Here is a 25,912-nt window from a genome sequence, read left to right on the forward strand (position 1 = left end):
ACCACTGGCCTGATTGATTTGCGAGGCATTAAGATGACTCAGCGGGCAGACGCAGATATAGTAGAAAAAGCAATCGGAATTCCAAAAAATAATTTCTGACTTTCATGGAAAGCTGATTCACTCATGTGCACAGCGAGGTTTGCTTTTTACTCGCCGAGGCTGTCTTTGTATTTTCCCTATTTAGCCTCACTGAAAGGAGCCATCTCCTGATGCCAAGTTCTGTCAAGCCATTATACAAATGGCATTCAAGGCTCAGAAGTCATGAATACACATTTCAACACAATACTTATTATAGACCTGCTAAATTACTCACAACTAGCATAAAAAAAACATTTGAAACAAAATGTATTCTGTGTTTATTTCAGAAGATACGACAATTGTTCATGAAGCAAACATTGGATGACTTGGTTAAGGTGTTGTAGAGTGTCTGTTTTCCTCCCCCTTCATACGTGGTGGTCATTGAACATAGCACTTGGAGATTCCTGTGAGCATGAACATGTCATTCTGAACAGCAACATCTTCCTAATTGGTAACTTTGACATAATATATTACATCTGACTGGCAACAGCATCACCCCCATAACCTCCATAAAGTCTATAGATATGTTCACTGATTTTCTGTGTAGAAGCTGCTATTGACAATAGGGAATATCAACCAAAAAATACATAGAAAACTGTTGATCTATATACAATATGCTGATTGAGGAGTGTTCATAACAAAAGTGGTGTATTGTGGATGGTAGTCATCCTAGCGAATAATTTTAATGGTACCGGAGGAGATGCCTGACGTTTTTCGGCGTTGTATGTCACTTCTTTTTTACATAATGTTTCTGCCACCATCTCTTATGACCGAAAATATTCTAGATATCAGGACAGCAATTACCCACCTCGGACTGGAAGAATACTTTTTCTTTAACGAGCCGGATAAAGAAGGATTTACTTCAGACACACGACAAGGCCCTCATCCCCGTCATTTGCAGGAGGAAGAGACAGAGATATTGGGGACATAGGTCGGGGTGCCTTGTAAGGATCCAACAACGAGTGGGTAATCTGCCTTTGCCATCAGTCCCATTAGCCAACGTACAATCATTAGATAATAAAACAGATGAACTACGACCACGTAGACCTTAAAAACTGCATTTGTGGCTGAATGACGACAATAATAACTTACAGCTGGCGGGCTTTACACTGCATTGGCAAGATAGAACAGCAGCCTCTGGTAAGACAAGGGTGGTGGTCTATGCATATATATATATATATCTTCTTTTTTAAGGGTGGATCAGCTTAATATTCAATGTAATTGTCTGCATCATTTCCAATCCCCCTTATCTTTTTTGTGTAAATATATATATCCATATACATACACGTACATGCACATATGCATACATATACACATACCTATATAGATATACATACTTTTTTTTAGAATATGCCTTTATTATTCCCTGCAAACCCTGCCACCCTTCCCCCATTTGGAGTAAACTAATAAACAATAACACTTAGGCTTCTACCTTCAGATTATACATTTTACAGACACAAGCTATTTTACAATGGTTATATTTGGTTTGTTTTTAGTCCTTCCTCTATTTCTGATGTCCATCCAGTGTGATTTCTATTTGTAACAACATTCCTGAACTTATATACATTTTACGGACCCCGTATTTTTGACATTGGTTATCTTGTTATTAGTCCCTCCCTTCAGCTCCATTCAACCCCTCCCATCTATCTCTTAACACCATTCATTTTGGATATCTATTTCCATATATTTTTCAACTGAGCTGTGATGCTTCACAAAAGTACTGAACCTTTCTATTCTCATAGCTTCTACAGATTGTAAATACAAAAATGAAAACATTTGCTAAAATAATTATTATATTATTGATTGATTAACTATGGCTTTTCAAATCACTCAGTATTGCGATCTGCAGCGTTAGTTCTAGGCAAATGTTGCAATTCATCATCCAACCAAAAACGAGCTACATATGGACAACACCAAAATGAATGATCTAATGACTCTGCCTCCTCACAACAAAATCTGCAGAGCTGGGAAGATTGTATCCCCCATATACAGTTGGAGTCAGAAGTTTACATACACCTAGGTTGGAGTCATTAACTTTTTATTCAACCACTCCAAAAATGTCTTGGTAACAAACTATAGTTTTGGCAAGTCGGTTAGGACATCTACTTTGTGCATGACACAAGCAATTTTTCCAACAATTGTTTACAGACAGATTATTTCACTTTAATTCACTGTATCACAATTCCAGTGGGTCAGAAGTTTACATACACTAAGTTGACTGTGCCTTTAAACAGCTTGGAAAATTCCAGAAAATTATATCATGGCTTTAGAAGCTTCTGATAGGCTAATTGACATCATTTGAGTCAATTGGAGGTGAACCTGTGGATGTATTTCAAGGCCTACCTTCAAAATCAGTGCCTCGTTGCTTGACATCATGGAAAATCAAAAGAAATCAGCCAAGACCTCAGAAAAACTTTGTATCCCTCCACAAGTCTGTTTCCTCCCTGGGAGCAATTTCCAAACGCCTGAAGGTACCACGTTCATCTGTACCAACAATAGTACACAAGTATAACCACCATGGGACCACATAGCTGTCATACCACTCAGGAAGGAGAGATGAATGTACTTTGGTGAGAAAAGTAGAAATCAACCCCAGAACAACAGCAAGGACTTTGTGAAGATGCTGGAGGAAACAGGTACAAAGTATCTATATCCACAGTAAAACGAGTCCTATATCGACATAGCCTGAAAGGTCGCTCAGCAAGGAAGAAGCCACTGCACCAAAACCGCCATAAAAAAAGCCAGACTACGGTTTGCAACTGCACATGGGAACAAAGATTGTACTTTTTGGAGAAATGTCCTCTGGTCTGATGAAACAAAAATAGAACTGTTTGGCCATAACGACCATCGTTATGGTTGGAGGAAAAAGGGGGAGGCTTGCAAGTCGAAGAACACCATCCCAACTGTGAAGCACGGGGGTGGCAGCATCATATTGTGGGGGTGCTTTGCTGCAGGAGGGACTGGTGCACTTCACAAAATAGATGGCATAATGAGAAGGAAAATTACATGGATATATTGAAGCAACATCTCAGGACATCAGTCAGAAAGTTAAATCTTGGTCGCAAATGTGTCTTCCAAATGGACAATAACCCCAAGCATACTTCCAAAGTTGTGGCAAAATGGCCGAAGGACAGCAAAGTCAAGGTATTGGAGAAAGCCCTGACAAAGCCCTGACCTCAATCCTATATAAAATGTGTGGGTAGAACTGACTCAGTTACACCAGCTCTGTCAGGAGTAATGGGCCAAAATTCACCCAACTTTTGGGAAGCTTGTGGAAGGCTACCCAAAACGTTTGACCTAAGTTAAACCATTTAAAGGCAATGCAACCAAATACTAATTGAGTGTATGTAATCTTCTGACCCACTTGGAATGTGATTAAAGAAATAAAAGCTGAAATTAATCACCCTACTATTATTCTGACATTTCACATTCTTAAAATAAGGTGGTGATCCTAACTGACCTAAAACAGGGATTTTTTACTCGGATTAAATGTCAGGAATTGTGAAACTGAGTTTAAATGTATTTGGCTAAGGCGTATGTAAACTTCCGACTTCAACTGTAAAAAACATTCTATTGGTTGCAAGAATTTTGTATAGTAATTTAAATTGAAAAATGTGAAGTTTTGAATCTGGCATTGTTTTGCGTGTCAATTCATAAACCATGTGCCATGGAATGCGTACATCAAATCTCTTTCGAACAATTTTGCAATTTATATGGCACTGCTGTCAGTTTTTTGGTCCTTAAATTAAATTGGTATATGTTTTTATTTATCACACTTTAGCAATTTATGTTCTTTAATGCAGGGCCAACATCCTTACTTTTTCCCCTTCTACTTGCCTCTTCCATTTTTGTTTGTTAATGCTGCAATTAGTTGCTTGTAATTTTGGGTAGAGCAGACATTTCCATATGTCTGTGTTAGCTGCATGTGTGACATAACTCCACCAGATATCATTCACAAAAATTATAACTTTAAAAAAAAAATTATAGGAAAAATGTTTTTATCAAATCAAATTGTATTTGTCACATACACATGGTTAGCAGATGTTAATGCGAGTGAAGCGAAATGCTTGTGCTTCTAGTTCCGACAATGCAGAAATACCTTATACACACAAGTGTAAAGGAATGAACAAGAATATGTACATAAAAAAATATATGAATGAGTGATGGTATAGAACGGCATAGGCAAGATGCAGTGGATGATAGAGTACAGTATATACATATGAGATGAGTAATGTAGGGTATGTAAACATATAAAAGTGGCATTGTTTAAAGTGGCTAGTGATACATTACATCAAGATGGCAAGATGCAGTAGATGGTATAGTCTACAGTATATACATATGAGATGAGTAATGTATGGTATGTAAACATTATATAGAGTGGTATTGTTTAAAGTAGCTAGTGATACATTTATTACATACATTTTTCCATTATTAAAGGGGCTCGAGTTGAGTCAGTATGTTTGGCAGTAGCCACTCAATGTTAGTGATGGCTGTTAAACAGTCTGATGGCCTTGAGATAGAAGCTGTTTTTCAGTCTCTCGGTCCCTACTTGGATGCACTTAATTACTGACCTCGCCTTCTGGATGATATCAGGGTGAACAGGCAGTTGCTCGGGTGGTTGTTGTCCTTGATGATCTTTTTGGCCTTCCTGTGACATCGGGTGGGGTAGGTGCCCTGGAGGGCAGGAAGTTTGCCCCAGGTGATGCGTTGTGCAGACCTCACTGCCACAATATTTGTTGTACTATTTGTTCTGTCTTTTCAGGTGAATTAAACTGAAATTGCAACCAACTTTATAGGCTTGTTTAAAGAATAACGATAATTTGGATATTTCCTTATCAAACAACTAAAAGTGAGCAGTTGTAATCTGAATAAAAGGAAAAAGGCCATTCTTGAACATAGGATGAGACATTCCTACCAACTTACTAGAGAACCAGTTTGGATTTAAGTATAACTTTTGTATGACTGATGCCTTTAGTGAGAGGTCTAATACTTTAATATGGATTAATTTCATATTCTGTCATGCCCTGACTTCTGTCATGCCCTGTCTTTATTTTGGTTTGGTCAGGGTGTGATTTGGGTGGGAATTCTATATTCCTTTCTCTTTGTTTTGGCCGGGTATGGTTCTCAATCAGGGACAGCTGACTATCGTTGTCTCTGATTGGGAACCATACTTAGGTAGCTTTTTTCCCCACCTATGTGGTGTGGGTAGTTTTCTGTTTAATAACTTTTTTGCCCGCTTTGAGGACAATACAGTGCCACTGACACGGCCTGCAACGGAAACATGCGGTCTCTCCTTCACTGCAGCCGAAGTGAGTAAGACATTTAAACGTGTTAACCCTCGCAAGGCTGCAGGCCCAGACGGCATCCCCAGCCGCGCCCTCAGAGCATGCGCAGACCAGCTGGCCGGTGTGTTTACGGACATATTCAATCAATCCCTATACCAGTCTGCTGTTCCCACATGCTTCAAGAGGGCCACCATTGTTCCTGTTCCCAAGAAAGCTAAGGTAACTGAGCTAAACGACTACCGCCCCCGTAGCACTCACATCCATCATCATGAAGTGCTTTGAGAGACTAGTCAAGGACCATATCACCTCCACCCTACCTGACACCCTTGACCCACTCCAATTTGCTTACCGCCCAAATAGGTCCACAGACGACGCAATCTCAACCACACTGCACACTGCCCTAACCCATCTGGACAAGAGGAATACCTCTGTGAGAATGCTGTTCATCGACTACAGCTCGGCATTCAACACCATAGTACCCTCCAAGCTCGTCATCAAGCTCGAGACCCTGGGTCTCGACCCCGCCCTGTGCAACTGGGTACTGGACTTCCTGACGGGCCGCCCCCAGGTGGTGAGGGTAGGCAACAACATCTCCTCCCCGCTGATCCTCAACACTGGGGCCCCACAAGGGTGCGTTCTGAGCCCTCTCCTGTACTCCCTGTTCACCCACGACTGCGTGGCCATGCACGCCTCCAACTCAATCATCAAGTTTGCGGACGACACAACAGTGGTAGGCTTGATTACCAACAACGACGAGACGGCCTACAGGGAGGAGGTGAGGGCCCTCGGAGTGTGGTGTCAGGAAAATAACCTCACACTCAACGTCAACAAAACTAAGGAGATGATTGTGGACTTCAGGAAACAGCAGAGGGAACACCCCCATCCACATCGATGGAACAGTAGTGGAGAGGGTAGCAAGTTTTAAGTTCCTCGGCATACACATCACAGACAAACTGAATTGGTCCACTCACACAGACAGCATCGTGAGGAAGGCGCAGCAGCGCCTCTTCAACCTCAGGAGGCTGAAGAAATTCGGCTTGTCACCAAAAGCACTCACAAACTTCTACAGATGCACAATCGAGAGCATCCTGGCGGGCTGTATCACCGCCTGGTATGGCAACTGCACCGCCCTCAACCGTAAGGCTCTCCAGAGGGTAGTGAGGTCTGCACAACGCATCACCGGGGGCAAACTACCTGCCCTCCAGGACACCTACACCACTCGATGCTACAGGAAGGCCATAAAGATCATCAAGGACATCAACCACCCGAGCCACTGCCTGTTCACCCCGCTGTCATCCAGAAGGCGAGGTCAGTACAGGTGCATCAAAGCTGGGACCGAGAGACTGAAAAACAGCTTCTATCTCAAGGCCATCAGACTGCTAAACAGCCACCACTAACATTGAGTGGCTACTGCCAACACACTGTCAATGACACTGACTCTACTCCAGCCACTTTAATCATGGGAATTGATGGGAAATGATGTAAATATATCACTAGCCACTTTAAACAATGCTTCCTTATATATTGTTACTTACCCTACATTGTTCATCTCATATGCATACGTTGATACTGTACTCTATATCATCGACTGCATCCTTATGCAATACATGTATCACTAGCCACTTTAACTATGCCACTTGGTTTACATACTTATCTCATATGTATATACTGTACTCGATATCATCTACTGTATCTTGCCTATGCTGCTCTGTACCATCACTCATTCATATATCCTTATGTACATATTCTTTATCCCCTTATACTGTGTATAAGACAGTAGTTTTTTTGGAATTGTTAGTTAGATTACTTGTTCGTTATTACTGCATTGTCGGAACTAGAAGCACAAGCATTTCGCTACACTCGCATTAACATCTGCTAACCATGTGTATGTGACAAATAAAATTTGATTTGATTTGATTAGCGGTACTAGGTCCAAAATGCTTCTTAACAGCTTCTACCCCCAAGCCATAAGACTCCTGAACATCTAATCAAATGGCTACCCAGACAATTTGCATGGTTTACACCTGTTGTATTCAGCGCATGTATCAGGTTAGACCCAGACCCAGATGCAGACAACGTTGAATTAACAATGGTTTAATAATCCAACAGGGGCAGGCAATAGACAGAAAGGCAGGCAGGGGTCAGTAAACCAGAGGTGGAGCAACAGTACCGGATTGCAGGCAGGCTCAGGGTAGGCAGAGGTCAATAATCCAGAGGTGGGGCAAAGGTACAGGTCGGCAGGCAGGGTCAGGGACAGACAGAGTGGTCAGGCAGGCGGGATCAGAGTCAGGACAGGCAAGGGTCAAGACCAGGGTGAGGAAAAGAGACTGGGAAAAGCAGGAGCTGAGGCAAAAACGCTGGTTGACTTGACGAGATGAACAGAGAACACAGGTATAAATACACAAGGGATAATGAGGAAGATGGGCAACACCTGGAGGGGGTGAAGACAAGCACAAAGACAGGTAAAACAGATCAGTGTGACAGTACCCCCCCCCCATGGGTGCCACCTGGCATCCTATCTGGGCACATAGCTGGTTGACCTGGGTGCCGGTGGTGGAAGGGCTGGGTCTAGGATGTCTCCAGTAGGGACCCAGCACCCTGACTCTGGGCCATAACCCTCCCAATCAACACTCAGGAGGCGTCTCACTGTGTACGCTGGATGGACATCGATGACGGGGAGGGGTGGGCCTGGAGACAAAAGGCTGTGAGACACAGGCTTTATCCTAGACACATGGAAAGTAGGGTAAATACGGAGGGTACGGGGTAACAAAAGACAAACAACAGTGGGGCTAATGACTCTAGAGATGGGGAACGGAGGAGAGTTTACGGGACTCCACCCGGAGGGACAGATCCCTGGTGGAGAGCCATACCCTCTGCCTGCGCCAATAGCGTTGAGTAGGGGTCCAGTGGCGATCCGCTTGTCGCCTATACCTGGAAGTGTTCTTCAACAGAGTGGCCAGGGCTCTCTCCCAGGTATAGAGACAGTGGCGGATGAACATCTGGGAAGAGGGATTGCTGACTTCCTCCTCTTGTTCGGGGAAGAGCGGAGGCTGATTTCCCAAGGAACACTCGAACGGCGAGAGACCCGTGGAAGCAAGGAAGCGTGTTGCGGGCCCATTCAACCCATACCAGTTGCTGACTCCAGGTGGTAGGCTTGGCAGAGTCTAGGCAGTGAAGAGTCGTCTCTAAGTCCTGGTTGGTTCGCTCCTAATGGCTGTTGGACTGGGGGTGGAATCCGGAGGACAGGTTGGCCGACGACCGGGATGAGAACTGTGGACCCGGAAGACTTTCTGCACTATAAGCTGTGCCGTGTGCTTGGCCGAGGGTAGTTTGGGGAGAGGAATGAAGTGGGCGGCTTTGGAAAACAGGTCGACCACAGTCAGGATGGCAGTGTTGCCCTCAGACGGGGGGAAACCCGTTTAGAAATCCAGTGATATAATGGGACCAGGGACAGTGAGGGACAGCTTGATGAACAGGAATGGAATGGTCTTGCTGTGATTCCCTGACACACGTAGGTTGATGGGAGTGGTGTTATGGGTGACCCAACCTATAGAGTGCCTATCCAGCGCTCTAACATCCATGGGAATGGAGAGGGGATGTTCAGCTCAGAAGCCAGAGTCCAAAAAGCTCTCATCAGCCCCAGTTGATGAGTACTCTGAGCGATTTGGACTGGTTTCCCCACAACATAATGACATGAAAAGGGGCGGGAGCAAGGGAAAAGGTTCTCCACATGGCCCACCAGAGTATTCGCTCCTACCGGTGAGGAGGACACAAAATGACCAAAAGTCCCGCAATAGAGACCGCTCCTTGTGTTGATCCTGTGTTGCCATTCCACTCATCGATGTCCATCCAGCGTACACAGCCATTCCACTGGCAACAGCCCAGCTCTGTCTAGTTGCATTCGCTCGGGAACATTGACTCGGCTGTCTTTGGTGACTCTCGAGGAAGGTCGGGAAACCTCGGGTGCTCTCGGCAACGAGACCGTCGGGGACTTCCGGGATGACTCGGGGGCGAGGTGGAATCCCTGGACGTGCGAGCGAAATCAAATTTCCTCTCCAACCCGTCGTTCCCGCTGTCGCCCATAGATGCGGATGGTGAAAGCGATGAAGTCAAGATCCGTGGGTAGCTCCCGAGCAGCAAGCTCATCCTTAACCTCCTCCTAGATGCTGTGCAGGAACATACCGAACAGTGCTTCCTGGTTCAACGCACTCTCCACTGCCAACGTGCAAAGATCCTCCACACTTGAATAAACACATGGTGGTAGGTACTTACAATCATGAGAGGCAGGCAAGATTTGGGCAGTTTATACAGGTCCATTGTGCACAGAGAAAAGCTATTGGGCCCCCACCAAGCTGCAACAACCAAGATGTGAAACTCACATTAATCATGTGGTACTTAAGCATACAAACGCTGAGTGCATGTTTTGTGAACTAGTTTGATTCAATGGGGGGTTTCATTATCATTACCTTTTTCATCAGCAGTTGTCAGAAAAATGCATTACAGATACCCAGTCTAAAACCACAAAGAGCAAGCAATGCGGAGGCAGAAGCCCAGTGACTACCTGGCTGAGCTCAATCAGCAGGGGTCCGGGTCAAGGTAGCACCAACGCTGCAGTTGTACCAGCAGCACGGGATCAGCAGCACAACCAGGGGCTCAGGTCATCCGGGAGGGGAGACACCGAGAGATGGGGATTAGTGGAAGCATGCCTAAGAACACACAGTACACCAGATAAGAAAAGCTGACCCTCGCACCCGGGACAAGTTATTGCAGCATAATTACTTGGGACTCAGACAGAGGGGTTGGAAGACACTGTAGCGCTGTTCAACAGACTGGTCCAACCTCAGAGTACCCAACCACTCTGAGGCACACTCGTTCTAGATCTTGTATTGGAAAAAAAACAATTCTATAAGGTGCAATAAACATTAGTAAAAATAGTTTAGCTGTAGCAGCTAATCACAATGACTAAGTCTTGTTGTCTTTCTCCCTGTGGTCCTTGGCCAGGAACCCATCAACAGCAGCTCTCATGGGCACTGTCCATCAGTGCTCAGCACGGGAGAAGCTGTCAGAGACAGAGGTGTGCTTGGCAGAGGTGTGCTTGGTGACTGAAAGAGAGGCACAATGGTATTTTAAATCAGAGTTTATTCAACATTCAATAGAATTCAATATTCTTCCAGCTGATGGTCTGTAGAGCATGAGACAAATAGCTATACAGTACAAATGTAAAACATAATATGGAATATAATACAGACACAGATTATGCACATGTGGTGGTTTCAAATATTGTTACTACTAACTTGTTCTAACCTTGCTTTTCCTGAAAATGTCTATCTGATATAACTAGCTAGATGTTATTGTTCTATAGGCTTTCCTCTTCCATTAGTTACAGGCTAGCCAGAAGTATCTAATGGTGCAGTAGCTAGTTAACCAGCCATGTTATTTCAATAAAAAATATGCTAGCTAGCATCAGCTTTGTAGCAGTAATGCTCTGTGGTAGCAGTAATGCTCTGTGGAAGCACTTGTCTAAAAATGTTCCTCCAATTTTCTCATTGACTCCTTGCTGTAGCTTACAAATTTTGTGAATATCATCTAGTGATTTTAACACATTTGATCCATATTTAAACAAAGTGAAACCGATATTAAACCCCAATATGAAGTGGAATGGAATGTGGGAGGTGATAGAATGCATAGACCGTATTGGTTACAATCCAAAAAAGAAAATACTATCTCCTATATAGTGGTTTCAAATCATCTAGCAACCCCACCAGGTGCAATGTTAGAAGACCAGAGTTTGTCTGGTGGAAGCTCGGTGGGTGGAAGTCCTCCAATTGCTGGCTGCATTTTGCTACCACCGGAAACATAGGGAAGATTGCCAATTATTTAGTTTTTATAATGACCCAGAAAACGGAGGCTGTGGGAGAACCTATTCAAGTAAGTAAATATATGTTTAGCTAGCTAGCTATAGGAACTTACTGTGCATGCTAACCAAAATGAACTGCTAATGTAATGTTAGCTAGTTAGTATATCTATCTAAATGAATTAAATATCACCAGCTAGCTAACTTCATATTAGCTAGGTAGTTATCTTGATGTATTCATCATTGTAAATTAAAATGGTTAACAGTAGGGTTGGGGAAGGTTTAGCTAAAAGGTTAAGGTTATGGGAATGGGTTAGCTAATATGCTAAGTAGTTGCAAAGTAACTAAAAAAGTAGCATGTAGTAAAAAAAAACTAGCAAAAGATAAGATTGAACGTTGTGAAAATTCTGTGCAACTTCCGACACGTGTTTACTGTGAACACAGGCTACTGTGGCTATTTGACCATAATGTAGAGTGGCACCAGAGTGGCATACCATAAGAAAACAATGGAGAAAATGCATCACATAAGATTTGAACACAAAAATAGTGGTTATCGTTCAGCCTACAGTAGTAACCAATGTGTGTGTTTTTTTTTAGGCCTGGATTCCATGAAACCTATGGGTTTGACATGAACCTGTTTATCCACTTGTCCTTCAGACAAGGAGGTGACTGAACATTTTGTTGTTGTTTGATGCAAGAAACCCCTTTCTTTACACAATAAAAGTAATTAGTATTCCCACACCATTAGAGAAAATCAGACAAATTATGCTACGCTCTGCCTATTGGCTATTTAGGTCATTCAAGCCTCAAAATACGATGCGCTCTGCCTAGAACCAAATCTGTTGCATAGTTAGTTTTGCATACAGTGTTTTGTTGCATTGGAAGTGGCTATCTTTGCATTGATTTGATCATAACTCCCACAATAAAGGGAAACGTTGATAGTGAGACACTAACGGAGTAAACTCTAGAATGTTCAATCTGGTGCTTCTCTCTGGGGGAGCTGTGCACCCGCACATGCGTGAAGCTTAGAGGGACATTGGTCTTATGTAGCCATACCAAACGTAACATTTCATGTTAATTTGAGTATCCCAGATTTACATTTACTATGTTACATCCAGTCTATGAGACCATTCTAGACAAACATACCTGATTAAACTCATTGAGGGCCTGATGATTAGTTGACAATTGAATCAGGTGTGCTTGTCCCGGGCTACAATAAAAATGTGTACTGTTGGGGTACTCGAGGACTGAAGTTGGGAACCACTGGCCTACAGTACGATAGCATTAGTCTTACTGGAATTTGGAACGCATCCCTTGACAGAATGCATCTGAAGCAGAGAATAGCTTAATTTACACATTGTTTCCATATTCCATGTTTTCTCAGATTAAAAACGATACTAGTAGACAATGTATGTAAGGCAAATAATCATTATACTAGATGTTGTGCATGCCTTGTGCTGACATGTAATTGTTTAGTGCAAATCCAACCCTTGTAATCTAGGTAATGAAATGTCTGGAAGAAGGAGATGATGAGATCCTTAGCTTAAAACATGCACAACTACTACCACCAAGTTCATTGCCAGATACTTTTCTCCCAGAAGGCCTGAGTGGCCCTTGAAGTGCCACTGTGATAATAAAGTTGGTTTGCCTAAGACTACCACAATAATTACATTGTCTATGCTAAATGTGTTTAAATTGTAAAAGAAAGAAAGAATAGTTAGGCTATAAGAAATACATTTTATTTAATGGGACAATACAAAACAGAATAATTTAATCTCACCCATACAACAATATAGACAATTATTATAGTACAGTATGTTTACAATATAATAAATTGATTTGTCGTATTATATCTCCAGTCATATAAAGCAGTGTTACTAACCCTTTTTTTGCAAAGGAAAGAAAAGATACTCTAGCCTATATCTATGCCACTACACGCTCAGCCATGCACAGTGATTTGACATTGACAGTTAGGAGCTAGTAACTTAAGCATTTTGCTGCACCCGCTTTAACACCTGCAAAACTGTGTATGCGACCAATAAACCTGAAATAAAATCACATTTCAAAATCAATCTTCCAAGAAGCCTTTTATCTTCTAAAGCATGAATCATCAATTAGATTCAGCTTCATGTTTTTCTTAAGCAGTTGGTCGGGGGGCCAAAACATAATTCCAAATATTTTTTAGACTGCAAATTGACCTCAAGACACCCAAACAGATATGTTTGACTAAAACATAATAATTTCAAACCGTGCTTACATATTATGTGTGAGAATACTTGAACATATTTCTTAAATTAAAATCAGTTGGAGCTGATTTCCTGGTATTTTTACAGTTTTATGTCCAACAATAAAAATATATATATATATTTTTTTGTCTCAGATAGCTTGGGGGGCCAAATAAAAACACCCGCCTGTTTGGGAGCCCTGCTCTAAAGGTTATTACTAGAACCCCCTGAAATTGTTCTATTAAGAACACTTTTATCTTTGAATGGGTCTTCCTAGAACCCTCTGAAAATTCCATCTGACTTAGAGGGCCTAGTTATAGCCTAACACGGTTGTGTTAGTAAATGCCTTGTTTACAGGCCACATCAGGCCTTCAAGTAACATTACTGGTTTGAAAAGTGATGTGTAATTCCTATTAGTACTCAGCCAAAGTGAGGATTTCCAACATTTGGAACATTTAATAATCCACAACCTACAATCAGAATGACTGCCAGGGTAGAGAAGATTGATAGAAGAGACTACCTAAGTAATCTAAGCTGGAACAACCATTTCAGTTACTATTATTATTAATCTTTGTGTAGTTTAAGATTGTTATATACCCTTTGTTGATTGGTTAACCAGAGGTCAAACGTTTTCTGTAAGTCTTCACAAGGTTTTCACACACTGTTGCTGGTATTTTGGCCCATTCCTCCATGGCTCCTTGAGCAGTGATGTTTTGGGGCTGTTGCTGGGCAACATGGACTTTCAACTCCCTCCAAAAATTATCTATGGGGTTGAGATCTGGAGACTGGCTGGGCCACTCCAGGACCTTGAAATGCTTCTTACGAAGCCACTCCTTCGTTGCCCGGGCAGTGTGTTTGGGATCATTGTCATGCTGAAAGACCCAGCCATGTTTAATTTTCAATGCCCTTGCTGATAGAAGGAGGTTTTCACTCAAAATCTCACGATACATGGCCCCATTCATTCTTTCCTTTACACGGATCAGTCGTCCTGGTCCCTTTGCAGAAAAACAGCCTCAAAGCATGATGTTTCCACCCCCATGCTTCACAGTAGGTATGGTGTTCTTTGGATGCAACTCAGCATTCTTTGTCCTCCAAACACGACGAGTTGAGTTTTTACCAAAAAGTTATATTTTGGTTTCATCTGACCATATGACATTCTCCCAATCTTCTTCTGGATCATCCAAATGCTCTCTAGCAAACTTCAGACGGGCCTGGACATGTACTGGCTTAAGCAGGGGGACACGTCTGGCACTGCAGGATTTGAATCCCTGGCGGTGTAGTGTTTTACTGATGGTAGGCTTTGTTACTTTGGTCCCAGCTCTCTGCAGGTCATTCACTAGTTCCCCCCATGTGGTTCTGTGATTTTTGCTCACCGTTCTTGTGATCATTTTGACCCCACGGGGTGAGATCTTGCGTGGAGCCCCAGATCGAGTGAGATTATCAGTGGTCTTGTATGTCTTCCATTTCCTCATAATTGCTCCCACAGTTGATTTCTTCAAACCAAGCTGCTTACCTATTGCAGATTCAGTCTTCCCAGCCTGGTGAAGGTCTGCAATTTTGTTTCTTTGACAGCTCTTTGGTCTTGGCCATAGTGAAGTTTGGAGTGTGGCTGTTTGAGGTTGTGGACAGGTGTCTTTTATACTGATAACAAGTTCAAACAGGTGCCATTAATACAGGCAACGAGTGGAGGACAGAAGAGCCTCTTAAAGAAGAAGTTACAGGTCTGTGAGTGCCAGAAATCTTGCTTGTTTGTAAGTGACCAAATACTTATTTTCCACCATAATTTGCAAATAAATTCATTAAAAATCCTACAATGTGATTTTTCTGGATTCTTTTTTCTCATTTTGTCTGTCATAGTTGAAGTGTACCTATGATGAAAATTACATAGGTGGCTGACTAAATACTTTTTTCCCCCACTGTATGCTTCCTTTAATTTTCCCCACAACATGAAGAAGTGTATTACAGTACCCCACAAGTACAAAACACAGTCAGATCAACCAAGGCTGTTTCTTTAAGGGTTTTATTTTGGTTTGTTTGTGAACCATGTCATCATCCCTGTGGAAACCCCATTACACTCAGTGTTCGAACCGCAGTGCTCTGTGAAACGATTCTGCAGGGCGATTGTTGATTAACGTGCTCCGGAGCAGTAACTGTAGCCAATAGGCTGTTTGAGTGTACCAATAGGCTGTTGCTCACAGGATGCTTCTGGGTATGGACTGTATTTTCACTTATTTTCACTCAAAACTGTGTACACATTGTCCATTGAATAGAAGAAAACTCTCTCGCTCTCCTCCTGAGAGATTAGTGGAAATTCAAAGCTTGAAACATGCATCTCTGATTTGATTTATTTATCATTTTCTTCCAAGGCCTCCAGTCGTCTTTGCCGTTTTCTACAAAGTATGTCAGCCAAACAGGGAGGAAGAAAAGAGACATGGACAGTGAAATAATAACTGCGCTAACACACTGTGACTGAACAGTACAGCGAAAATGAAAACCCCATTAAGCGACTCCAGAACCATTAAAAACCACGTGATTGTGATGAAAATGTCCCATATATCGTAATATGGATAATAACAGGTGAGAGATGGCCTTGCCGACATTGTTTTTCCTTAAAGTTTTACTCTTCCAGTCTTTTTACACTCTAAGGTAAACAAGTGAACACAAAGCAAACACGATTGTCCCAGGAGGACTGTCTGCATACAAAGTGGCGATATGTGTCATCATTGATTTCACTGGAGGTTTTCTGTTCTGTTCCACTCAACTATTTGTACTCTCGCTGCATCGCTGCCGTCAGTGTCTTTAAAGTACGCTGATGTGCTAGGCTCACATCAACGGAGGCAAAGACAAGAATTACAAAAGGGATATTTACATTTTTTTAAGAGAAGCAACTATGGTGTTTGATGAAAGTTGCACATAATAACAGTAGAAGTTTTGAAATAGCACCTGAAAATGAGCAGTGACGGTTTAAAAACAAGTTAGATTAACTGAAGGAGGCGGTATTCTACAGGGATACACTTTTTAATAGGACCTACTGTGGAACAAGTTTTATGTAATACACTAACTTCTGAATAGATTTAAAGTGAAACACTTGAAGTCCATAGGGTCCCTTCTACTTCTACAGCAGGTATTGAAGAAAGTGTTAAAAAAGCCAAGCGTAAAGCTAACAACTGATGTTTTGAGAGAGAGACTACATGCTGCATTTAGTTGACCTGTGACGTTTAGTTACATGCTTTGTGGGCTGTCAGCTTTGTCCTCCCTGTGCGTGGTGTTTACCTGAACACACTGCCACGGATGGCTTTCTCAAGATTAAATGTTGAATCTCTACAGTGATTGACAATTTACCTCAAAATTGCTCCTGACAGCAGGGGATGGTGAATAAACATATGGCCTCCCTATTGGAGTGTCAGGAGGAGCACGCTGAGGCATGCCCATGCAACCAAACCATCATTATGCCCCAGACATGCCATTTATCAACAGCCTGATGCAATCCATGAATTAAATACAGTTGGTTTCTGGCTGAGACTCTATTGGATATATAAAACATACACTAAGCCTGCAGCGATAACCAGGCAGTCATTTGATACACCTATTGACTTGGAAACAAAAATGGATATCGCCAGACGCAGTGAAGTGCTTGAGAAATAACCCTCCTTCAAACGTACCACACTGTAATCCCTGGGCAGCTCTGGGCTTCACATCCTACAGAATTGTGTTGACTCAACGCGACGCTCCTTATTCCTGCCAGAGTGCATTTATATAGCAGACATACAGCCATGCTCAGAGATTTAAGACTTCTGGTCTCCTGTTTTACAAACAATGTGCACTTTGTTCACTTGTTCAAAGAGTTGTTCATTTTTTTGGCACCATGTTTCTGCACATGAAAACCCACCCTTGAAACTATGTTAAAATAATACAGATGAACATAATGGATTGATCATGATGGTGAAGTATATAATTGGATATGTTATTATAAGTCACCAATCCTTCTGAATGTCTCCTATCCATTGACTGGTCTCTGGTCTCTAATAACAGCTCCACTCAGACGTGGACAAAGGGGATGGCAAGGTGAAATACGTGCTCTCAGGAGAGGGCTCCACCTCCATCTTCACCATCGACGAGAACACAGGAGACATCCACGCCACCAAGCGTCTGGACCGGGAGGAGCAGGCCTATTACACGCTTCAGGCCCAGGCCGTGGACCGGATCACCAACATCCCTGTGGAGCCCAGGTCAGAGTTCCTGGTCAAGGTCCAGGACATCAATGACAATGAGCCCAAGTTCATGGACGGGCACTACATGGCCGAGGTACCGGAGATGTCAGAATTGGGTGAGCCTCTTTCTCTGCAACTCCCTCTGTTTGTTTGTCCTCGTTTCTGTTGTATGTTGTCAGTCTCCCTCTCTTAATCTCACTCTATATCTCTTGCATCTACCCACCACAATCTTAAATATCCTTAATGTATCTCTCTCTCACTTCGGATAGCCCACTACAAGGGCTTGAGAGAGAGAGAGGGAGAGAGAGAGAGAGAGAGAGAGAGAGAGAGAGAGATGCTCCCAGTTCCACAAGCACACCAAGTCACACTCTGGTTTATTTACATCGCATGGTTTCGCCAATGTCTTCATCTGAAGTTGTTAGGAAAGCATATGAATAATGCATCCCACTCTTTGTAAATAGCTGCTCAGGGCAATTTACAGTGCAGTAAAATAATGGAGCCGGCCAAGCACCTCGTCCTCCATAACTCCTTTATAGATGGTTTTAAATCATTAACTTCTTGGCTATAGGGGGCGCTATTTTAATTTATGGATTAAAAAACGTGCCCGTTTTAAGCGCAATATTTTGTCACGAAAAGATGCTCGACTATGCATATAATTGACAGCTTTGGAAGGAAAACACTCTGACGTTTCCAAAACTGCAAAGATATTATCTGTGAGTGCCACAGAACTCATGCTACAGGCGAAACCAAGATGAAACTTCAAACAAGAAATGAGCAGAATTTTTGACACTCTGTTTTCCATTGTCTCCTTATATGGCTGTGAATGCGCCAGGACTGAGCCTGCCCTTTCTGTCGTTTCTCCAAGGTGTCTGCAGCATTGTGACGTATTTGTAATGCATATCATTGGAAGATTGGCCATAAGAGACTACATTTACCAGGGGTCCGCCCGGTGTCCTTTGTCTAAATTGGTGCGTAAATCTACAAGCTGCACGCAGTCATCCAGTGATTGAGAGGAGGCTTCCACGAACGATATATCATGAAGAGATATGTGAAAAACACCTTGAGGATTGATTCTAAACAACGTTTACCATGTTTCAGTCGATATTATGGAGTTAATTTGGAAAAAAGTTTTGCGTTTTGATGACTGAATTTTCGTTTTTTTTTGGTAGCCAAACGTGACGCACCAAACGGAGCGATTTCTCCTAAACAAATAATCTTTCAGGAAAAACTGAGCATTTGCTATCTAACTGAGAGTCTCCTCATTGAAAACATCCGAAGTTCTTCAAAGGTAAATGATTTATTTGAATGCTTTTCTGGTTTTTGTGAAAATGTTGCCTGCTGATGCTAACGCTAAATGCTATGCTAGCTACGCTAGCTGTTACACAAATGCTTGTTTTGCTATGGTTGAGAAGCATATTTTGAAAATCTGAGATGACAGTGTTGTTAACAAAAGGCTAAGCTTGAGAGCTAGCATATTAATTTCATTTCATTTGCGATTTTCATGAATAGTTAACGTTGCGTTATGGTATTCACGATCCCGGATCCGGGTGGGCATAGACCGGCTACCTGTGATGAATGGGTTCAATTTAGGGGAAATCATTCATTTAATTAAAGTAATTAGGCTGCGGTTGCTAGTCCTTACACACGGTAGACCTTATGGCCCAGGGATCTGGGAAGACCTTGTCTTAATCACGCCTCTGGGATGTCAAATAAAAGATGAGGGGCTTGAGGACAGTTGGCCATGTGACAAGGCACAGGTCCCAGGTCTACATGGCAGACAGAGGTGCCCAAGGAGCAGATGAGAGCTCAGGTATAGGGAATGTAATGTCAGATCAAGGCTTGCCTAACGTAGCAGGCATAAAAAACACCTGAAACTAAACCCCCCCCCCTACACACTGATCTTGATGCACTGTTCAAAGTAAATGTGGAGGAGTTAAGATGGAGTGTTGTCTTTAAAACCTCTTGATCCTACTTGAGACGCAGACGTCCCAACTAGAGCTCTGGAAATGCAAATGCGCTACGCTAAACGCTAATAGTATTAGTTAAAACGCAAACGTTCATTAAAATACACATGCTTGGTATTGAATTAAAGCTACACTCGTTGTGAATCCAGGCACCGAGTCAGATTTTTAAAATGCTTTTCGGCGAAAGCATGAGAAGCTATTATCTGATAGCATGTAACGCCCCAAAAGACCCGTAGGGGATGTAAACAAAAGAATTAGCATAGTCGGCGCTACACAAACCGCACAATAAAATATAAAACATTCATTACCTTTGACCATCTTCTTTCTTGGCACTCCTTGATGTCCCATAATCAATACTGGGTCTTTTTTTCGATTAAATCGGTCCATATATAGCCTAGATATCGATCTATGAAAACTGTGTGATAAACGGAAAAAAATAGCGTTTCATAACGTAACGTCATTTTTTAAAAGTTAAAAAGTCGACGATAAACTTTCACAAAACACTTCGAAATACCTTTCTAATGCAACTTTAGGTATTACTACACGTTAATAAGCTATAAAAATCATCAGGAGGCGATGTAAATTCGATAGCTGGTCGTCTGGAAAAAATGTCCGGAAAAACACCGAGACCATGCATCAAGTTGGTGGTCGGAGGGAATCGGTTCCCTTTGGTCGGATCTACCAAGAATCAAATCAGAATCAAATGAGAAGACTCTATACATCCTGTGGAAGCTGTAGGTACTGCAACCTCGGCCTCATTTAATACGGTTCACCTTTAACAATGGGTTGAAGTGGCGCATGGATATTTTTTTCCATCTCCAGTGATCAGATTTTCCTGCGCTTTTCGATGAAACAGACGTTCTGTTATAGTCACAGCCGTGATTTAAACAGTTTTAGAAACGTCTGAGTGTTTTCTATCCACACATACTAATCATATGCATATACTATATTCCTGGCATGAGTAGCAGGACGCCAAAATGTTGCGCGATTTTTAACAGAATGTTCGAAAAAGTAGGGGGTCGGCTTAAGAGGTTTTAACGTCCAAAAGCAGAAGTTGCGTCACAGGCTCTCCTTCCATTTCCCCTGAAAACCGGAACATCCGGTTGTTGGGTACATGGGTGAGGCTAGAACAAGGCTACCGCCTAATCAAAATGTCATTAGGCAACAGATGAAATAAATTATAATGAACTTCACAGGATGGTGAAAGTGCAAGGTTTTGAGCTTGATGCTCCATTCCAAAAAAATTGGGTCTTATTCTGGTGACGTGATGATCGATGCTTGGCTGCCATTTGACAAATTAAAATAAAATAAATTAAAATAATCCATAATAAACTCATCATTATTCAACTCTTACCCTACGAGGTCCTGCAAGATGCTTTTAGAGGCAAACACACTCACACAGTTCTGGGTTGCTCATCTACAGAAGGAAGTGGTCTCCTGCCTGACTGAGAAAACAGTAGATGCTCTGATCCAATTTGGCACCACATACCTATGCGAGTCAGGGTTCTCAACTCTGGCCTACTTAAAAAACAAGTACAGAAATAGACTCAATGCTGAGCATTACCTCCATGTTGCACTGTCAAAACCTGAGTCCAGAATATGCTTGTTGAAAACGTCAACCTGTGTGATTTGATCAATCAGTGTATTAAAGTTCAGAATAAACAATACAGTTATTGTATTTTAACAGCAACAGATCAAACTTAGACTTTCAACAATACTTTCTACAGTAAGATGTGCAGTAGGCCTGATCATTTTTCATCTGTACTGTTCCAACCTAGACAGAAATGTGTTTTAATGAGGAAAAATAAACATGAATATATTTATATGGGTATTTCATTTCATTGTTATTTGTTTTTGTCGATATTGAATTTGTTCTAGGCATAAGGGTAATGAAATGTACTAATATTTTTGCATAATTGCATATTTTCATAAGCTTGGGTCACAGGAAAACAGAATTTCTCATTTGGGTCCCAGGCTGAAAAAGTTTTAAGAACCCATGCTCAGAGATTTGCCAACTACCTATGGCCTCAAAGCACAGCAGGGCAATTATGGGTTTGTCTTTGTTTGAATTGTGTCATTCATATTCACATGACAATTACAAATAAATTCAAACTCGTCTCCAAGCAATAATCCCTGCTTATCTCAAATGGTGGGGAGCAGGTGTGAACGTGCATGAATATGATCAACTTAATCAGTTGTGCCAATGTTGAATACTCATCAAGGCATTGCAAAGTTGGTAGGCTTAAACGGCAGGTTTGAATATTGCGTTTTTAATGTAATACGCAGTGATACCCACACTCAAATCCATTTCGTATTGCCACTGTTGTACTTTGCAGTTTATGTTACATTTGTCAGGATGTAGCACTGACATACAATACAACAAAAGTGCTGTTGAACTTTTTCATTTTCACACTCGAGAAAATTGGCCTGTATGGATAAGGCCAAATGTAAATGTTTCTGACAGAGCATATGCATCACCATGATAGCAATTGAAAGACAACACTTTGGAGATTACGGGCAAATTATCAGACCAATAAGTGAGGACACAACAGTTCACCTGACAAGACACTGTACTTTTCACAGCATTTGTCAATAATGAAATCTGAAAATACTCTGGATACATTCGGTAACATAATAAGAATATTAAAATATTGAAATGTTGAAGTAGGCGCATTATAGGAAAAATGATTACAAGGGATTGAGTGAGAGGTCTAACTGGTGTCTCCAAACAGACACACACCTTCCCAAACTGTCCACTGTTCCTAAATAATTTCAAAGCACTTTTATGACTCAAGGAAAGAGCCTTCCACTATGAGGTGCTTTTTTGAGCTCTCCTAGCTTTGCCATTGAGGAACTGAAGCATGAACACTTTTAGTTTTGTGTTTGGAACATAGCCCTGCGTCCCAACCATCACACAATTACTGTTGTTTACTCAATCCAAAAATGCTCCATTATAAATCTCAGTCTGGGTCAGGTGGGCATTATTTGAAAGTGTATTCTATTGCCAACATGGTTAGTAAAGTTATAAAATAGGATCTTAGTGTTTGTCTGGAGTGCCTTTTGAAAGCCTAACATATAGTCCTTTTTGTGCGCATAGAGTCCATTCAAGTGCGTGTTCCACAGCAAATTTTCTTCAAAAAAAAGACAAACATAGGCTCCTCAAAGATAGTACAGTATGAAGATAGGCAGAAGCTGCTTCTCCAATAGAAATCCCCGATCACACTTGTAGGTGATGTCATGGCGACATTGGCTAGCTAAGCTGTGTAGAAACATGTCATTGAGTCTAACGGTCTTCTCGTGCCAAACTGCACATGTGCAGGCCATCAAATCAAAGACACACATTGGATATAAAGTTGTTTTTGAGTAAAATAAAACATGTCACTTTGTTACTTTGATGAGGTTGGAGTAATAACATGTTCAACTACCTAAGGCATTGCCTCGAATCTAGGTTGTGACTTTAGATTTTGAGAAAATGAACAACTAAGGAAACGTGTCACTTCTCTCATTGACTTCTCAAACCCCTCCCTGGCCTGTTTGGTCTGTTTCACAAGTATTCCCGGAATTCTGATGATGTTGCCCCTATTTATAATAAATAGCGGTATTTATTATAATCCTCAACGTCTCATCTTTCAGAACACATTGACTCCTCTCAATTTACAGTATTTCCCTCACTCAGACAACAAATGTGCAAAAGTTGCCCAATTAGCAGGAGGTATGGGGGCATCTTCTTGTTGCGCACGGTGCTCAAGTTCATAACAGCTGTCAGTCAAAACCCATATAGCGCTGTGAAGCGGAGAACCGGAGCTGTGACATCATGTATAGCATGTTACCTACCAGACACTGCATTCCAATGTAGGCCCTTATCAATGCCAAAATCTGCCATTTTCAACCTGTATAGGGGATGACAGGGGCTGTGATACGCTTTGGTGGTAGAAACATAGAGAGGAACCAGGCTATGTGGGGTGGCCAATCCTCTTCTGGCTGTGCCGGGTGGAGATTATAACAGAACATGGCCAAGATGTTAAAATGTTCATAAATGACCAGCATGGTCGTATAATAATAAGGCAGAACAGTTGAAACTGGAGCAGCAGCACGGTCAGGTGGACTGGGGACAGCAAGGAGTCATCATGTCAGGTAGTCCTGGGGCATGGTCCTAGGGCTCAGGTCCTCCGAGAGAGAAAGAGAGAATTAGAGAACGTACACTTAGATTCACACAGGACACTGAATAGGACAGGAGAGGTACTCCAGATATAACAAACTGACCCTAGACCCCCGACACATTAACTACTGCAGCATAAATACTGGAGGCTGAGACAGGAGGGGTCAGGAGACACTGTGGCCCCATCCGAGGACACCCCCAGACAGGGCCAAACAGGAAGGATATAACCCCACCCACTTCGCCAAAGCACAGCCCCCACACCACTAGAGGGATATCTTCAACCACCAACTTACCATCCTGAGACAAGGCTGAGTATAGCCCACAAAGATCTCCGCCATGGCACAACCCAGACAGGATGACCACGTCAGTGAATCAACCCACTCAGGTGACGCACCCCTTCCAGGGACAGCATGAGAGAGCCCCAGTAAGCCAGTGACTCAGCCCCTGTAATAGGGATAGAGGCAGAGAATCCCAGTGGGAAGAGGGGAACTGGCCAGGCAGAGACAGCAAGGGCAAAAACCTTGAAATCAGCCCTTGCTTTGACAGGAAGCCAGTGTAGAGAGGCTAGCACTGGAGTAATATGATCAAATTTTTTGGTTCTAGTCAGGATTCTAGCAGCCGTATTTAGCACCAACTGAAGTTTATTTAGTGCTTTATGATTTTCTGATGTTTCTGATTTTTGCAATGTTACGTAGATGGAAAAAAGGGTCCAGAGTAACGCCGAGGTCCTTCACAGTTTTATTTGAGACGACTGTACAACCATTAAGATTAATTGTCAGATTCAACAGAAGATCTCTTTGTTTCTTGGGACCTAGAACAAGCATCTCTGTTTTGTCCGAGTTTAAAAGTAGAAAGTTTGCAGCCATCCACTTCCTTATGTCTGAAACACATGCTTCTAGCAAGGGCAATTTTGGGGCTTCACCATGTTTCATTGAAATGTACAGCTGTGTGTCATCCGCATAGCAGTGAAAGTTAACATTATGTTTTCGAATAACATCCCCAAGAGGTAAAATATATAGTGAAAACAATAGTGGTTCCAAAACGGAACCTTGAGGAACACCAAAATTTACAGTTGATTTGTCAGAGGACAAACCATTCACAGAGACAAACTGATATCTTTCCGACAGATAAGATCTAAACCAGGCCAGAACTTGTCCGTGTAGACCAATTTGGGTTTCCAATCTCTCCAAAAGAATGTTGTGATCGATGGTATCAAAAGCAGCACCAAGGTCTAGGAGCACGAGGACAGATGCAGAGCCTCGGTCCGATGCCATTAAAATGTCATTTACCACCTTCACAAGTGCCGTCTCAGTGCTATGATGGGGTCTAAAACCAGACTGAAGCATTTCGTATACATTGTTTGTCTTCAGGAAGGCAGTAAGTTGCTGTGCAACAGCCTTTTCTAAAAATTTTGAGAGGAATTGAAGATTCGATATAGGCCGATAGTTTTTTATATTTTCTGGGTCAAGGTTTGGCTTTTTCAAGAGAGGCTTTATTAGTGCCACTTTTAGTGAGTTTGGTACACATCCGGTGGATAGAGAGCCGTTTATTATGTTCAACATAGGAGGGCCAAGCATAGTTGGAATAGGGTCCAGTATGCAGCTTGAAGGTTTAGAGGCCATGATTATTTTCATCACTGTGTGAAGAGATATAGTACTAAAACACTTCAGTGTCTCCTTTGATCCTAAGTCCTGGGAGAGTTGTGCAGACTCAGGACAACTGAGCTTTGAAGGAATACGCAGATTTAAAGAGGAGTCCGTAATTTGCTTTCTAATAATCATAAATTCATGAACTTCTTTGAGGAAAAGATTATCACTGCTAAAGTGAAAGTCATCCTCTCTTGGGGAATGCTGCTTTTTAGTTAGCTTTGCGACAGTATCAAAAAGGAATTTCGGATTGTTCTTATTTTCCTCAATTAAGTTAGAAAAATAGGATGATCGAGCAGCAGTAAGGGCTCTACAGTACTGCACGGTACTGTCTTTCCAAGCTAGTCGGAAGACTTCCAGTTTGGTGTGGCGCCATTTCCGTTCCAATTTTCTGGAAGCTTGCTTCAGAGCTCGGGTATTTTCTGTGTACCAGGGAGCTAGTTTCTTATGAGAAATGTTTTTAGTTTTTAGGGGTGCAACTGCATCTAGG

General features: G+C 42.2%; 1 protein-coding gene across 1 annotated transcript in view; it reads left to right on the top strand.

Moving 5' to 3' along the window:
• Positions 1–9,897: 9,897 nt before the first annotated feature.
• LOC112215161 (cadherin-7-like) overlaps positions 9,898–25,912 on the top strand; it is a 98,947-nt gene continuing 82,932 nt past the window's right edge. Inside the window, exons 1-3 of the mRNA XM_024374106.2 lie at positions 9,898–9,959; positions 10,365–10,452; positions 17,475–17,769. Coding sequence (XP_024229874.1) covers positions 9,898–9,959; positions 10,365–10,452; positions 17,475–17,769 — 445 coding nt within the window. The remainder of the gene's footprint in view (positions 9,960–10,364; positions 10,453–17,474; positions 17,770–25,912) is intronic.

This window comes from Oncorhynchus tshawytscha, linkage group LG16 (assembly GCF_018296145.1).
Source record: "Oncorhynchus tshawytscha isolate Ot180627B linkage group LG16, Otsh_v2.0, whole genome shotgun sequence".
NCBI classification, from domain to species: Eukaryota; Metazoa; Chordata; class Actinopteri; order Salmoniformes; family Salmonidae; genus Oncorhynchus; species Oncorhynchus tshawytscha.